The sequence below is a fragment of the Pyrus communis genome, chromosome 6 (genome assembly GCF_041283825.1).
Source record: "Pyrus communis isolate YQ-2024b chromosome 6, ASM4128382v1, whole genome shotgun sequence".
Lineage (NCBI taxonomy): Eukaryota > Viridiplantae > Streptophyta > Magnoliopsida > Rosales > Rosaceae > Pyrus > Pyrus communis.
Window position 1 is genome coordinate 18,589,441 of NC_142570.1, and position 15,976 is coordinate 18,605,416.

At 35.1% G+C, this 15,976-nt stretch overlaps 1 protein-coding gene across 1 annotated transcript; it reads right to left on the reverse strand.

Annotated features, from left to right (window-relative positions):
- Positions 1-4,948: 4,948 nt before the first annotated feature.
- Positions 4,949-6,547, reverse strand: LOC148696385 (uncharacterized). The gene is made up of 4 exons (XM_088696213.1): positions 6,321-6,547; positions 5,912-6,095; positions 5,656-5,714; positions 4,949-5,257 (listed from the first exon to the last, which is right to left on the reverse strand). The coding sequence occupies exons 1-4, from the start codon at positions 6,432-6,434 to the stop codon at positions 5,096-5,098; spliced, it is 519 nt and encodes a 172-aa protein (XP_088552339.1). The 5' UTR covers positions 6,435-6,547; the 3' UTR covers positions 4,949-5,095.
- Between the last annotated feature and the right edge of the window lie 9,429 nt (positions 6,548-15,976).

The following is a 15,976-nucleotide window of genomic DNA, read 5'->3' on the forward strand; positions in this document are numbered from 1 at the left end:
ATGGACATGAAGAATAGGGTTTTCAACATCAATGCCCAGTGTCATGCAATATTCATCAAAAGTTTGAGACGTAAAGTCACGAGAGTTATCAAGTCAAATTGACTTAATATGTTGATTTGGAAACTGTGCTCGTAGCTTAATTATCTGAGCAAGAAGTCTTGCAAAAGCTACCTTTCGGGTAGACAAAAAGCAAACATGTAATATTTAGTAAATGCATCAACCAAGACCATGAAGTATCAGAATGGTCCACAAGGTGGTAAAATAGGCCTACAAATATTCCCTTCAATTGTTTGCAAAAATGATAGGGATTTGGCATCAATCTTTAACTAAGATGCTTTAGTTACCAACTTCCCCTGAGAATAAGCCTGACAAGGGTTATCATTTCGTATGGCAATATGTTTGCATAGTAATGTGTGTCCATTAGAGTTGGTATAATCCTACACATCATGGTGGATCCTAGATGACCCCCAGACGGTCATGCCAGAGCATGTAAATTTTTGGGCCAAAGAACTTTTGGTTCATGACATTGTCTGCTTCAATTGCCCTTATGTATGTATAATACAATCTACTCAATAAACAATGCAACTTCTCCAATGTAAGCTTATGGGTATCGTTGGAGATAATGCATAGGTATTCCTCATTTTCTACTTTTTTTTTGTTTCTATGTGGTATCCATTCAAACGTTTTTCTTTAAAACTCAACAAATTCCTTGTAGAACAAGTGGTGTACAACACATTTTGTATGGGTGTTCTATTTGGTAACGACCTGAGCTTTTAATTACGTCTGATTAGCTAGATATTGTTGTTACTTTTGCTTTTGTAGAATCAAGCTTGAAAAATACTCTCAATCTTGAAGTATTGCATGCGTGGTTACGCTGTTTGCAAAACAAATATCTTTGCCCTGTTTTGAGAATATCCATAATTTTAATCCATGCTTTGTGAGTAAAACAATCATAATTAAAAATAGTTTATTCATAATTAAAGGAAATTATGATGCCACTTTATTGAATTGAAAATAAAAGGTTCAGACAACAAGTTTAGGTAATGAAAAGCAAAATTACACAGCAACTAAGATTGATGTATTCAGACCTATAAACTTCATTCCCCCTCTCCACAACATAGTTTGAAATATCTAGATGGATTGTGTTCAATTGTCCTGATAAATTGAAAACTGGATCAGGTACATTCATCGAATCAGCCTGGTCGATAAAGTTGGTCAGAAATTTTTTTTCTTTGAGGGATGCCTGATAAAGATCCACGAGGTGCTTTGGGGTATGACATGTACGTGCCCAATGACCATTGCCACCACACTTATGGCAAACTCTTTCAGGATTTCCCAGAATGTCATTCATATGAGCTTTCTCCGTATAGCAGTTTACATTTTTAAAGCTCTGACTTGGGACTATGCCTTGGACTCTGATTGTATTGAATACCAAGGTTCTTGCCCTTTCCATTCCATGGGCCTCGCTTGCAGTCAAGTCCTCATATGTAATTATAGCCACGAGAAGAGGTGGTGTTTGCTTCAAGGGAAGTAGCATTCACTTCTGGGAATATAGTACTAATCTAGTTGGTCGGGACTAATGATTTTTCATCAGAAGCTCATTGTTTTGTTCAACCACAAAGTGCTTAGTATCATTTGGTTGTACTTAAAACTACACTCTCTATATTACTGATCCAGGAGCAAATTAGAGGCATATAAAGTACTGGATGTCTTTTCTAGTATGTCTGCTTCAGTGATCTTCTACCCACAAAGTTTCATTTGGGAACTAATTTTGAACATTGAAGAGTTATCCTTGATAGGAGCATATTTATGCGACTTTGTTAGCTTGTTTCTTTGCATTTAGTAAGTTAGTTTCTATTTATTATAGTTCTTTAAGCTATTTGCATGTGTTTGTAGGTTTAAATGACAAAGTTGGCAAGAAGTGCAATTTGGTGCTATTTGGAGCAGTTTTGGGCTTGGAATGGTTTGCATATGCATGGAGCAAGTTGGATGGACGAATTTGAAGATAAAGAAAGGCTAGGAATGTGATTAACATGTGGAAGAAATAAATTGAAGACTTGGAAGATAAGGAATCAGCTACAAAGAAGGAATATTATCCAAATTACCTTATCTTATCCAAACCTTATACAACCTTATCTTATCTTATCCTATCCTAATCTTTTCCTACCTTAATTCCAGCTTCAAAGAGGACTTATTTTCACATTAAATCACCTAAATATCAAGTTCTAGAAGCCCTATTTTCGTGCTCTAAGTTTATACCACATGTAGCCCTTCTAGAAGTTCTAGAATCTGCCACAAGGACCATTCCTTGTCCTCCTTGGAATCTGATTTAAAGTGTCCTTGTTCTTTGGTGATTTGGAGTCCTAATTTCTCTCATTTTCAGCCCAATTTCATGCCTTCCCTTCACCCTATAAATACATGATGCCGCAACACTCATAAACCACCACCCTTTACCACAATTTCACACCACACCATCCACCACACCTGGAGCCGTGCTTGCCATTCAAAACGTTGGATTGTTGGAACGTTTTTAGGTGTATTCTATTCTTTGTTTTCAATGTTTAAATTTAATTGTCTTTGTTTTGCGAACATGAGGAACTAAATTCGTTTTAGTTAGAGGTGAATTCAAAGCCATGAACATATATGTGATATGAATTGATTTCATCCAATTATTGTTTCATAAATCATGAATGCGATTTTCTTATCTTTTTGATTGATAACTTATTCTTGTATGTTGATTAAGGAGGCCTACTTAGTTTGCATGCATGAATTTGATCCTAGAATATAAGGGAGTTTCACGTAATAGTTATTTACTTATATTCACAAGTGGTGGAAGTCACTAGTCATGATTGTGTTAAGTGAATCCTTGGCAGGAGTCTCATGCGTTTCATAGTGATGAATACCTTGTCAATGCTTATGATTTTCATAGAACTTAATGACTTTTGATATGTATCTTTATCATGCGTTTCATATAGGGAACTTGAGAAAGATAATTTGGTTGTAATGCGTATTCATTCAATTCAATGAAATAAGGAAAATTTGGGTTAGTTGTGCGATGCAATTAACTTGGGGCATTGTCATTCATGGTTTAAAGAAATAATAATTGGAAATCGATTTGTATGCATTTGTGTCAGGTGTGGAGAAGGACCCTCTAGCTAGCCATTCACCCATATTTCACCCAATTTCGTCCAAGTTGTTTAGAGTCTTTACAATCTGTTTGTTTTTACTTTAATTTCGTCCAAATCAATCTCCCTTTTAATTAAGTGTGTTAGATTAATTAGAAATGTGTTCAAATCTATCCAATTTAGTGTTTTGAGTTTTAATAGTCTAAAATTCGTCCAAATAACTTCTTAGAGTCTGTTTCGAGTCAATTTAACTTAGTTTGTGTGTTTTGAGTCTTTTTAGTTTGTTTTGAGTCATATAAGTCTAGTTAAGTGTTTTTAAGTTAAGTTTTGTGTTTTTAAGTCAGTTTAGAGTAGATTAGCATCCCTTATAATCCCCCGCCTAAAACGATCCCTACTTTCATACACTACAATCATAGGGTTTTAATTTGAGTGTTAGAATATTTCACATCAACCCTCAACAACCGTCTTAAAATCCAGGACTCTCAAATGTGTCCAGTCATAACGAGCTCTTGGGAGAATCGCTGTTTTCTGGTGATTATATCTAGTTCTCAATGCATTCTAGAGAGCCAGTGGCTTTCACCCGATCTTGAGAGGACATAAGGTTTCCTTCCTTAATGGTGTCACCAAGATCTCCTGCCTCAAGATGGATCTTGACATCTACAACCCAGGTAAGGTAATTCTTTCCAGTGACATTCAGGGCGACAAAATCAAACTTTGCCAAGTTAGTCATTTTCTTTTTCTGAAAAGTAAAGTGAGATGTGTAAGAACTTGCAGTAATATGTATTCTGAATGAATGCAGTGTTAAAACTTTTCATTCTTACAAATTTTCATTTTTGAACTTTAGGCCAAAATGATTAGCACTCAAAACTTCAAATTCAAGATTAACATAATTTAGACATTAATTAAAAATTCTTAGGTAGTTATTTAACGAGGAAGGCAATTGTATCGCATCATCCTGAGCAGAATAATGTAATGCGGGATAAGAGATTATACCGCACCATCTAAAATTACAGTAAACTTAAATAGAGGTGTAGGATGGGTGATTATACCACACCATCTAAAACTACAGTAAATTTAACTATGCTGTGCATGATGGGCCATTGTACTGCACCATCTAAAATGCAGTGCATGATTAGTAATCGAAAGCTACACCAAATAATAAATATAAAACATAGTTAATTATTAAATTAAGGACTAAGAGAAAGCATGGTGCTAGCAGGTCATTGTAGTGGCAAGGGAACATAAACCAAATGAGGCAGAGAAGAAAGAGAAACAATAATATCCTTTCGGGAAACATTTTGGCAAAGGAATGAAAACTAGTTAGAGTTACAAAGTCATGCTGATAACATGTTATAAATAGGCAAAAGAGAAAGAGAGGGAGAACCTTTCTTAGAGGTTGAAGTGGAACACGATCTAAGTATCACACTGCCTTGTTATTTTTACTTATTTTTGGATATGGGACATGGAAATGAAAGAAACTTGTATGATTTCTTTGTGCTATTGTTTGAGCTTTTGTTGCTCACAAGAGAGAACAAAAGGTTTTTTCAGTCTGTATGTGGGGCCTCAAAATTATTCTTTTATATAGGAAAATTCAATTGACAAAACATATACAACCTTATAAAACCATGAGCAAGAATACTGTAAGCCAATTAGTGAGAACTATTTACCCTATGCAACAATCTTCAATGAATAATCTTCACTCACATGGCATCCATAATTATAACAGCTGAACTCTTTTTTTTCCTCTTCTTTTCCAAGGTTTTGCGAGGAGATATTATTATTATTATTTTCTAATGAACAGATATTTTTTATTGAAAAAAAAGTAATGAAAGCTCCTTATTTATAAATATCTATATCATTCCCAGAAACCAAGGAAAAGCATTATATTGTTTTTCTTAAGCGCTTGCCAACTAGGTAAAAGTAGACGGTAAATTCATCAGAAGTGTAGACATGCTGATCATATAATATGTCTAGGACTTTTTGTTGTGAATGGGTGGTTTCCTGTGAGGTTGTGCATAATCCATAACACCAACGTCCTCCATAGCTTTATTTCCTTTCGGACCTTTATCTTCTTCCATCTGATTATGTAGTGTAGCAGATCCCAGTAATGTCCTTCTGTGCCTCTCCAATCCCTAAATCATGCAGATCTTTCATATCATATATATGCATTTCGATGCAAAATATTGACACTATCAAGCAATTATGTCATATATACTTATTTTGTTAGGCTGTGAATTTAAGCATCATTGATTATGTTGATTCTTGTTTTAATGTGTGGTTCAAATTCATTATCTAGCATGCACCTCAGAAGCTGTTTGATAATATAAGTTTGGCAAAAAAAAATTACGCGTTGTTGCAAAATCGTAGTTTATAGTACTGATTTTCTTCATGCATGAGTTGACCACATGCCCTGCATCTTCACAGGGAACATATGGTGAAGTAGATAAATGTGGCCACTTGCACCACCATGCATCATTCTAGAAGGGATCATACTCTAACGCAGCAATTGGGTGAATTCTTATGTACGTACCTTCATTTTAATCGATTTCTTCTGGTCAATCCCAGAAGATACTGTAAAAATATCATGTCCTGCACATCGCCACCATACCATCACCATCGTAAACAACAAAAAAATAACACATATAACAAGAATAATTTTGGGAAATAAATTTTTTTTTTTCCTTGCACAACGGAGGAATGTTTATTTTTCGTAGTTAACAACATATATAGTAAGAATACTATTGGGAGATAATTTGACTTGATTAATTCGAAGATAGATTAAGAACCTGAAGTTGGTCCATGGAAATGTCCTTGTTTCCTCAAAAGATCATCCTTTGGGATACTCTGAAGGGTGAGTAATGTTTCAGCGTCGACCTTCACTTCTACTTGCTTTGTTTGCCATTCTACTGAGATGGTCGGCCTCGTCGACGACATTGAAGTCTCAGAACGTCTCAAGACATTCCCTACATCCTGCACCAAAACCTAAAATAGTTAGGCCACTTTCAATACTATGCAATAATAAACCATTTATATATTGCATGCAAGGTAGGTTCTGTCACAATATTTCAAGATCATTTCAGGTAGCTATATTTCAGTTAATTAGATGAGATTATGATGACCATTTTGGTTGGTTCAATTACGTTAAATCCCATCAATTATCTTATATATATATATATAGGAAATATTTGTGCCGACCTCAATAGAATGGTAGGCTCTACAGCCACTTTCTTTTGGAACGAAGCCTAGAAGTCGGGCATTGCATGCATGCATGGAAAGGCACAGAAGAACGAGAAGAACAATTGAAGACATAATTACGAAAGACAGAGGTTACGATCTCAAGGTTTTGAAGTCACAAACAGAACTAACGGTCGATGGTTCAATCGATGAGAGTAATGGAAAGTCTTTCTATATGTGAGTGAGTTGAAGTGTTAGGTTTGCATAGTATTTGTAGTGATAGGGGAAGGAGGAGTAATAAATGCAGGTGGTAGAGACGTTCTTAAAGAGAACATGTAGGTGTTTGGGTGATGAACGTCTAAAACCAAACTCAAGATATTGAGGCCTCCCCTTGTCCCCTTCATCTCTCACTTTTAAATCGATTGGAGGGCCCTAAAAAGCACAAAAGCATGATACATGGATAACTTATCTGGTGCATGAATAATGCATGGAAATAGATATTGAGAGAGGAAAACAGTTCATTTCCAAATCCATTGATCGCACATAGTAGTCATAAGGTGAGACGTACTTATAGATTGGATTTCACTATTTTTGAAAGGATACGAATATCTAAATTTGAAATTTTTAGATACTTTTTCAAACCTATTGTCGATATTAAGAAGCAACCAAAAATTTGTATTCATTTTTCATGATATTATGCATGAATCAGATATATCATGGCGAATTCTTCAAAAAAAATTGTCTCAGAAATGTGTGTTATTTTGTGATCATTGTAAGTAGATATGGTGCATTACTTATAGAATTTTACTTTCAAGATAGACGAGTAAATATATAATTTCACGTATATATTCAATGTGGAAAGCTAAAACCTTTTTAATTTGATATTTTTTTAAAGAATATTGAAGAAAATGAATGGTTCTGATTATAAAAATTGTTCAATGAAGATAAGCTAATCACAAGTGAGTTGAGAATGAAAGAATCAATGGGTTGGAAACAAGTATTTTCTAATAATTAATGTCATAAACCGAGTAATTTCAATATCCATTGAGGTAAGTAACATGAAGCTTTTGTTTTTCTTTATGCGAGCAATGGTAGGGAAGAGGTAGAGAAATTTAACTCGAAACTTTAGATGCAAGGATGGTTACTCTTAACTAATAGAGTTATAATTTCATAAACAAGATGTTAAATGAGTGATTTTAAAACGAGAATTGTATAATCTTGTTAAAGAAGCGTAGAAGAAGTTGAATGAGAACCAAAAAATAAGTTGAATAGGACCCATGAGTGGAGTGGGAGGTAGGGACATAGGGACGAAGGAGACAAAGGAGCGTGGCAAAACCGTCCTTGCAGCTTCTTTGTGGACATGGAAAGGTCCACCCTCCCCCACCAACGTCGTTACTTAGTATGCACTCTATGTGGCATGTACCCCATGTGCCTCGCACTTGGTTTTTTTTGCCACACCACCCGTCTTAGCTAATTAGGTTTGAATAGAAAATAATGTCAGCACATTTTTTCGGTTTATTTATTGATTTGCCTATGAAACTATCCTTTAATCTCATTTTATTTTTTTAAATTGAATTTATCTCACCTTACTTCCTGAAACTATCAAAATCAAGTCGTCCACGCTGGCAGAGAATTGGTTGTTTTCAGAGGTTTAAGACAATCTAAAATTTTAGACATCACCAACCACAATGACACACATCTTTGCCAATAAGAAATGCTCAGACTGGTCTTTCATTTAATTAACGTCTATGAGACTACAAGACTGTTTAAGGGGCAAATCAATAAATGAACCTTTTAAAAAAAGTTGTTTATTTATGTTCATTTTCTCTTTGGAATTGAAACAAAGCGTATCGAAATCACTTTCATTAGGAATCATGCTGTACATGGTTTCAATTTAAAGGGCTTCGATCGTTTTGGCTATGAACATGGTAACGAGTCCGACCTATTCATGTTGTTGTTAGGCTGGATAAACAGAGTTAGCATCATGATTTGGTGGGTCTAACAATGTATCATTTCATCAATGGTTATCAATAGCTTCCTGGATTAGCAGGGTGAAGAAAGTTGAGGTTCCATCATAAAGTTACTTGGCAATGTAGGGAGTAGCCCAACTTCTTATAAGCACCATCACGTGTGGCAAATTTTCAAGCCTAACACATAGACAACACAACTCGGGAGATGTGGAGCACATGTGGCCGTTGAGCTTCACACGTAGGACAACCTGCTCTAATAACATGAAGAAAGTTGAGGTTCCACCATAAAACCAATTGACAATATAGAGAGTAGCACAACCTATTATAAGCACATGCAAGGTCTCTCCTTTCCTTAATATGGAATTCACTCTCAACATAGAGATTAGTTAGCCGTAACATTATCTTAAATTGAATGGAATATACTAATTTCACGCGCAACTGATGCTAGTACAACTCAGAATGATTGTATTGGGCTTATTGTTGTGTTTCTGGTTTATGCAAGGGACTGATTTGTGCCCAAATTTTACACCATTCGACCTCATGGATCTAGGGTTATCAAGTAATAAAATTGGTCCAAGATGATAATAACAGATAGATGCCAATATGTGATTTGTCCCGATTCAAGTCATCATATGACTTAGGCTAAGGCTCTAGACTGAATTCATTCTAAGCTGAAATTTGATTTTAGTCCAGAATGAGTTGATGTCATCCATGTTAATACTGCTATGATACTTGACCATGTCCGAGGTCAGTTTGTTGTTGCAACCGCACCAATTGTATCGTAGTATGGTGACTAGCTATTTGGACATGAGGGTGACGACTTTGGCCACAACCCATGAAGTCCATCAAATAACTGTAGAAATCCCACATCGGCTAGAGAAAGAAACAAAAAAGAATTTACATATCCTAACTACACTCCAACTAATATCGAGGTCTTTTGTGATAAAATCTCACACCTGATGGATTGTGCAGGTGGTAATTACCAAGTTGGGAACAGTACCGGTGTTGTTCGAAGCGAGGCATTGGCCTGTCTCTTTGATAATTTTACAATAAAAACATATAATATCATTCCAACTTCCAGGGTAGCGTGATGAGCTCCGACCACGACCCAACCACGAGACTTCCAAGGGTAGCTTGATGAGCTTTGACCGTGACCCAACCACGAGTTTCTATATTAGTTCACTGTTTTTAGAAGATTGAGCATAGATGTAAAGGTTTCAAGCCAGTAAAGTGTCATCAAATATTTAAGGTGAGAGAGCTCAAGGTGGAGAGGATATCAAATTATGTCATACTAATTATATTCTATCATATCCATGATTTAAGTGGTAAATGTCTTTTGTATCAAAATCGTGTTGATGTATGCAATCAAGGATGGTCAATGTCAATTATGACAATTGAAGGAAGAATTATATTGGTTGATGTAATCCCAAGGCCATTAATGGTCAATCATGTTGGGACGTTATGGAGGCCTATAAATACAAAACATTGAACATGAGAAGAACCCTTAACACAACGTGGAACATCTTTTCGTTCTACTAACTTTTCAATTCATAACCTAGGAGTAGCATAATGTAGCTCTAGTCGGGATTACTTTTACTCAAGTTACTCGTTGCTCGTCTTTCAATTCATTTACGTCATACAATTTAGTTTACGCAGTGTTTTGGTTCTTTATTTCTGTTGCAATTTTATTCACCGCATTTGTCTTCCAATTCCTTTGTTTTGCATGCGATTAGCTCACGCACTCACATTTCAATTCTTTACTTTATGCACTTCAATTCTTGATATTATCTTTTCAATTATCTATAAATTAAAAACTACTTTCTATACATTTGTTCTTAATTTCCTTTCCCTTTCTCACACTTTCTTTTAATTCTATCGGGTTTCGCTTCAATTCCTAGCTTTAATCGCACATTCCCTTCAAATGTTAGCATTTCTCGCACTTTGTTTCTTTGGTCAAAGTCTTATCCCCAAGAAAGAAATAACTCTGATTGAGAAGAAGTTCTTTGCTAGGTCGAATACAGTTCAATTCTTAACAAAACTAGAGAATTGTAGAAATGATCAAAGAACAGTGATGGAAGATGCATAATGTTTTAGAGAGATGTATAATTTCTATATTGCAATTACAACAGTTAGTTACAAAAAATGAGTCTTCAAAACTATTTATACAAGCAAGGAAACTTAATGACTAAGTAATCTTCTAACAACCTTAATCACTAGGATGATGCCTCTTGCCATTACACAAATTATGCCATTTGGCAAGTATACACTTAATACCCCCCACTCTCAATCTCAACTGGGGAACCCCAACTTGAGGTTGGAACAATGATGAATGAAGGTAAGAACATGAAGTCCTTTGGTAAGAATGTCAGCAGTTTGTTTGCAGTAGGAATGGAAACAACTTGCATATCCCCTTTTTGAACTTTCTCACGCACAAGATGGAAATTTGTGTTCAAATGTTTGATGAGTCTATGAAAAACAGGATTTGAACACAAAGCTATGCAGGAAATGTTGTCACAATGCAGAAAAGAAGGTAGAGGAAGAAACATTTTCAAATCCTTTAAAATAAGTCAAATCCATGCAACATCAGTTGTTGCATTAGCTAATGCCTTATATTCTGCTTTAGTAGAACTCCTTGAAACCCCACCTTGTCTCTTCAATTGCCAAGAAACTAGATTATTACCCAGAAAACTACATATCTAGTGGTCGATCTCCGAGTATTAATGTCTGAAGCCCAATCTGCATCACTAAAGGCTTAAAGTTCTAACTTAGTACTGGCAGAATATGTAAGATCACACTTAGTTGTACCTTGTAACTACCTCAGAATCCTTTTTATAAGATAGTAATGAGCATTTGTAGGTGTTGCCATAAATTGACAAGCATAGTTTACAACAAACGCAATATCAGGTCTAGTAAAAGTAAGATATTGCAATGCTTCAACTAAACTTCTAAACATTTTAGGATCAATCAATGGTGTACCTTCATCCTCGAGAAGTTGTGTGTGAGGTTTACAAGGTGTAGGACATGCTTACAAGATTCCATCCCAGCCTTCTTCAGTCTTTGACATATTTAGATTGAGAAATAAACAAATCACCATTATCTTGATAAGTGATTTGGAACCCCAAGAAAAAAGTCAACTTGCCCAAATCCTTCATGTTAAAAACTGCACCTAAATCATCAATTACTGTTTGAACCAACTCTAGATTAGACCCAGTGACAATGATGTTATCTACATAAAGTATAATTGACAAATAAGACTCAGAAGCTTGACAAATTCTAAAGTAGGGAAATAAGATGTGAATTTCAAATTCCAAGCTTGAGGAGCTTGTTTAAGTCCATGGAGTGACTTAACAAGCTTACATACATAATCTGGATGAGTGGTATCCTAAAAATCCTATGGTTGCTCCATGAAAACTTCTTGTAAATCCCCATGAAGAAAAGATTCTTCACATCTAATTGTCTCAATGTCCAACTTTGAGAAACAACAAGAGCCAAGATTAGTCTAATTGTACTATGCCTCATAACAGGACTGAAAGTATCTTCATAATCCAATCCATGCTCTTGACTAAATCCATGAGCCACTAGCCTAGCTTTATATCTTGAAATTTTACCATTTTGATCTCTTTTGACCTTATAAACCCATTTACTACCAATGATGCTTTGATTGATAGGTGGATGAACTAATTCCCATGTTCCTTGCTTCTGCAATGCAATAAATTCCTCAACTATAACAGTTCTTCAATGCTCATTAGAAACTATAGACTTATAAGATGTTGGCTCTCAAGACTCATGAACTTGATGAATTGCAGAAAAACCACAAAAGACAATATCTTACATGTTTGAACCAATATCAAGACATGTAGAAACGAAAAAGCACTATAATCTTGCTTGGAAATAGTCATGTCTTGAGTCTTGTTTGCATAGGATGAATAGAACTAGATAATGGCATATTATGATGTTCATTAGTAGCAGGAGTAAAAGGAGGATCAAGAGGGAGAAGTACCTCTAATTGTGTAGAATGATGGACAGGCAACAAAAGTTGGACAAGTAAGGTGAGAGAATAATAGATTGTTGTGGAGATGCCTGTATTGGATCACTTGAAATTAAGAGTGAATCTTGTATTTGAACTCCAGAATGATGCTGTAGTGAACCAGAAGAAATCTCACCACTAACTGAATCAACTAAAGCATTGTTAAACTGTCTTAAAACTCAGAACTATCCCTTGAAATTGAACCCCTATTACTCACAGAGTCATCATGAGAACTAGTGGCAGTAGAAGTAGAAGTGCTTATCTCAGTGGAAATTGGTAAAACATAAGGAACAATAATAGGATGATATCTATTAGAAACTATAATACCTTGAGCTGAGCCAACCATTGGTCCTTTATTATGAAAAGGAAACACTTGTTCATCATGTATGACATATCTAAACACAAACAATCTTTTGTTAAGTCTGTTATAACACAACACACCTTTATAACCAAAAGCATAACCAAAAACACTCACTGATATGTCCTTGCATCCAATTTGGAAGAATTATAAGGTCTAAGGTATGGATAAATTGTTGTTCCAAAAGCTTTTAGAGATTTCAAGACTAGATGATGACCAAATAACTTGAAATAGGGAGAATTCATAGCTAACAATTCGCAGGGCATTTTATTGATAAGGAACATAACATGAGAACAAGCACGAAACCCAAATTATGAGGCAATTGTGCTATGGTTAACAATGTCATAGCAGTCTCTAGGATATACGTTGAGGGGTATAAGGACATGAATCCAAATTAACAATACCCTTTGTAGTTAAGAATTTCTTGAAAGCAGTGCTCATGTATTTCACCACCACCATCAGATTGAAAGAACTTAGGAGCAGCACTAAAATGATTCTTAATAAAAGCAAAGAACTTTTCAAAAACTTCTAGAACTTGAGACTTGTATATTAATGGAAAAATCTATGTAAATCGAGTACAATCATCTATAAAACTGATATAGTACTTATATCCTTCAACTGATACAACAGATGATGGCCCTTATACATCACTATTGATCCTTTAAAAGGTTTTACAGACTCAAGAGATCTAGATTCAAACATTTGCCTAGACATTTTATTACTTAGGCAAGAACTACATATGTGTTGATTGTTATCGGACTGGTAAGTAGTCTATGAATTGCATAGCATGCTGTGAAGAACTTCATTGGGAGGATGTCCTAACCTATGATGCCACAAAGATGCCTTTATTAATTTTCCAAGGAAAGCCTTTGGTGTAGATTCAAAAGCTGATCATAGCTAACAAACAGTTGCTTCGGAATGTAATACAAGCCTCCATTACTTTTTCCCCTCATAAGAATTGTCTTTGTTGCCTTGTCATGCACCCAAAAAGCAAATTCATCCAATATTACATAGCAATTATTGTCTTTACACAAAGTATAAACTGATACAAGACTAGTAGTAAGTTCAAGAACATGTAACACTGTAAAAAGTTGTAAAGGTTTAGAATGAGTTTTAATGGAAGAAAAAATAGTATTCTTCACTGGAAAACATTCACCACTACCAACAGTTATCTTTTGATCTCCTTCAAATGTTGTAACCATGCCCAAGTCTGCCATGTCTCTAGTAATATGATTTGTTGCTCTAGTATTCATGATCCATGCTTAATTTGGACTCAATTCAGAATTAGATTATGCAGTCATGGCAGTGAGAGTTTGAGATGGTTGATTGCCTTAATAAGAGTAGTTACCTCTATTGAAATAGTTAAGAGCTATAGGTCCTCATTTGCTATAGATTTGGCACTCTAGAATACCATCTTTGAAAGAAGGAGCTTGTTCATTCCTGTAAGAACAATTGGGAGCAATATGGCCCCTTTTGTTGCAAATCTGACATTCTAGAATCATATTAAACTTCTAACCATTATTCCATTCCAGTTATTTTAGGTTGAACCTCCTTTGTTACCACTAGATAATCCAAAAACTCCTTCATTATTACTACCAGATGAGCCAGAGAACCCTCTATTATTTCTTGTGTTGAAATTGCTTCCATTTCCTCCATTAAATCTAGGCCCTGAATTATATCAAGGACCATTGTAACTACCATTATTCCTCTAAGATAACTAACCTCCAGATTGGAAATGTTGGGGTATGTTACTCTAAGAAACTGACCTCTAGAATAACTAGTTCCATTTCAAATTGACCAACAAAACCAAAGCCACCATTAAGATTCTATCCAGTGTCATCGAAAAATTCTTTTTGATTAGGCTGCCTATTTGTTGTAGTAGCAGAGCATTCTCCTTCAAAGTACTACCAATTAGCTCTAGTGGTAGAAGATTCATCTTGAAAAAACATTCCAGACATTGAAAGTTGCAGCGAAGATTGAAATTCTTATGTTGTATTTTCTACACTCAACAGTTGAGCTCGAAATTCCTTAGGAGAAATTGGTGACTCTCTAGCTACAATAACAGTCTTGATCATATTGGACTTTGTAGGCAAACCAGCCAAAGCTGCTACAATGAGATCATTATCTGAGATACTTTCACCAGCTGCAAGTAATTGATCTTTCAGAAGCTTCAATTTGAGAAAAATACTTTTCAATGGAATCAACTCTTTTTTTGATATTATGCAACTCAATCTTGAGATGATTAATCTGAGTGATGCGGGAATTATACGCACACAAATTAAACCCTCTTGTGACAATTGTAGTATAGATATAAGTAGGGATCGTTCTGGACCGGGGATTAGGAGGGATTGTTAATCACTTGGATTTGACTCAAAAACGTAAAAATACAATATAAAACACTATACTAGACTCAAAGAATGCAAAACTAAACTTTAAAACATTAAGACAAACCAAAAGACTCAAAACAAGTTCAAAAGACTCAAAACTGCCTAAAAACACTAACTAGGCAGTTTCTGACCTTAAACCCAATTTTGGACGAATTTAAGATTATGGCTTGATTCAAAATACTTTAAAACATAAACTAAACAGATTCTAAGCACTAAAGAACAAGAAAGTAAAGGGGGGGGGGTTTGATTTGACGAAAATTGAAATAACAAAACAAGTTAATAAACTAAGCAGATTGTAAAACGAATTTGGATTTAATGAATGGAATGAAGGCTAGCTAAGGGGTTCTTCTCCACACATGTTACACTTGCATACAAGATGATTTTCAGTTGGTCTTTCGATAAATTATGAAACTCAACACCCCGGGTTAATTAGGTCCGCTTAAATTAACTGTCAAGTTCTCCTTTAAGTTAATGAATTAGATGGGTTTGCGCAACGCAATTCACAACATTCTCCAAAAGTCCTTTACGTGAAAAGCACAATAAAGATACAATCAAAGATCATTAAGCATCATGAAAACTATAAGTGTTGACGAGGCATTCGTTACTATGATGAGCATGAAACTAGTGCCAAGAATTCATTTAACGCGATTGTTTATAAGCAACCTCCACTACTTGTGAATATAAGTTCATAACTATTAGGTGAAACTCATTTATATTCTAGCATCATATTCATGCATGAAAATTAAGCGTGCACTCTCAATAAACATACGTAAATAAGTTATCAATCAAACGGTTAAACAAATTGAATCCACAACTTATGAAATTCCAACCAAAGGTAATCAATTCATATTGCAAGCTTAAACATGGTTTCGAATCACCCCCTAGCTAAAGGGGGTTCAGTTCCTCATACGTACAAGACAAAGAGAATTGAAATT

Excerpts from the sequence above, each read along its gene's own strand:
- LOC148696385 (XM_088696213.1), bottom strand. The coding sequence starts at position 6,434 with ATGTCTTCAATTGTTCTTCTCGTTCTTCTGTGCCTTTCCATGCATGCA. Across the intron at positions 6,096-6,320 it reads GAGCCTACCATTCTATTGAG|GATGTAGGGAATGTCTTGAG; the intron begins GTCGGCACAAAT and ends GTTTTGGTGCAG. Across the intron at positions 5,258-5,655 it reads AGAAATCGATTAAAATGAAG|GGATTGGAGAGGCACAGAAG; the intron begins GTACGTACATAA and ends TGCATGATTTAG.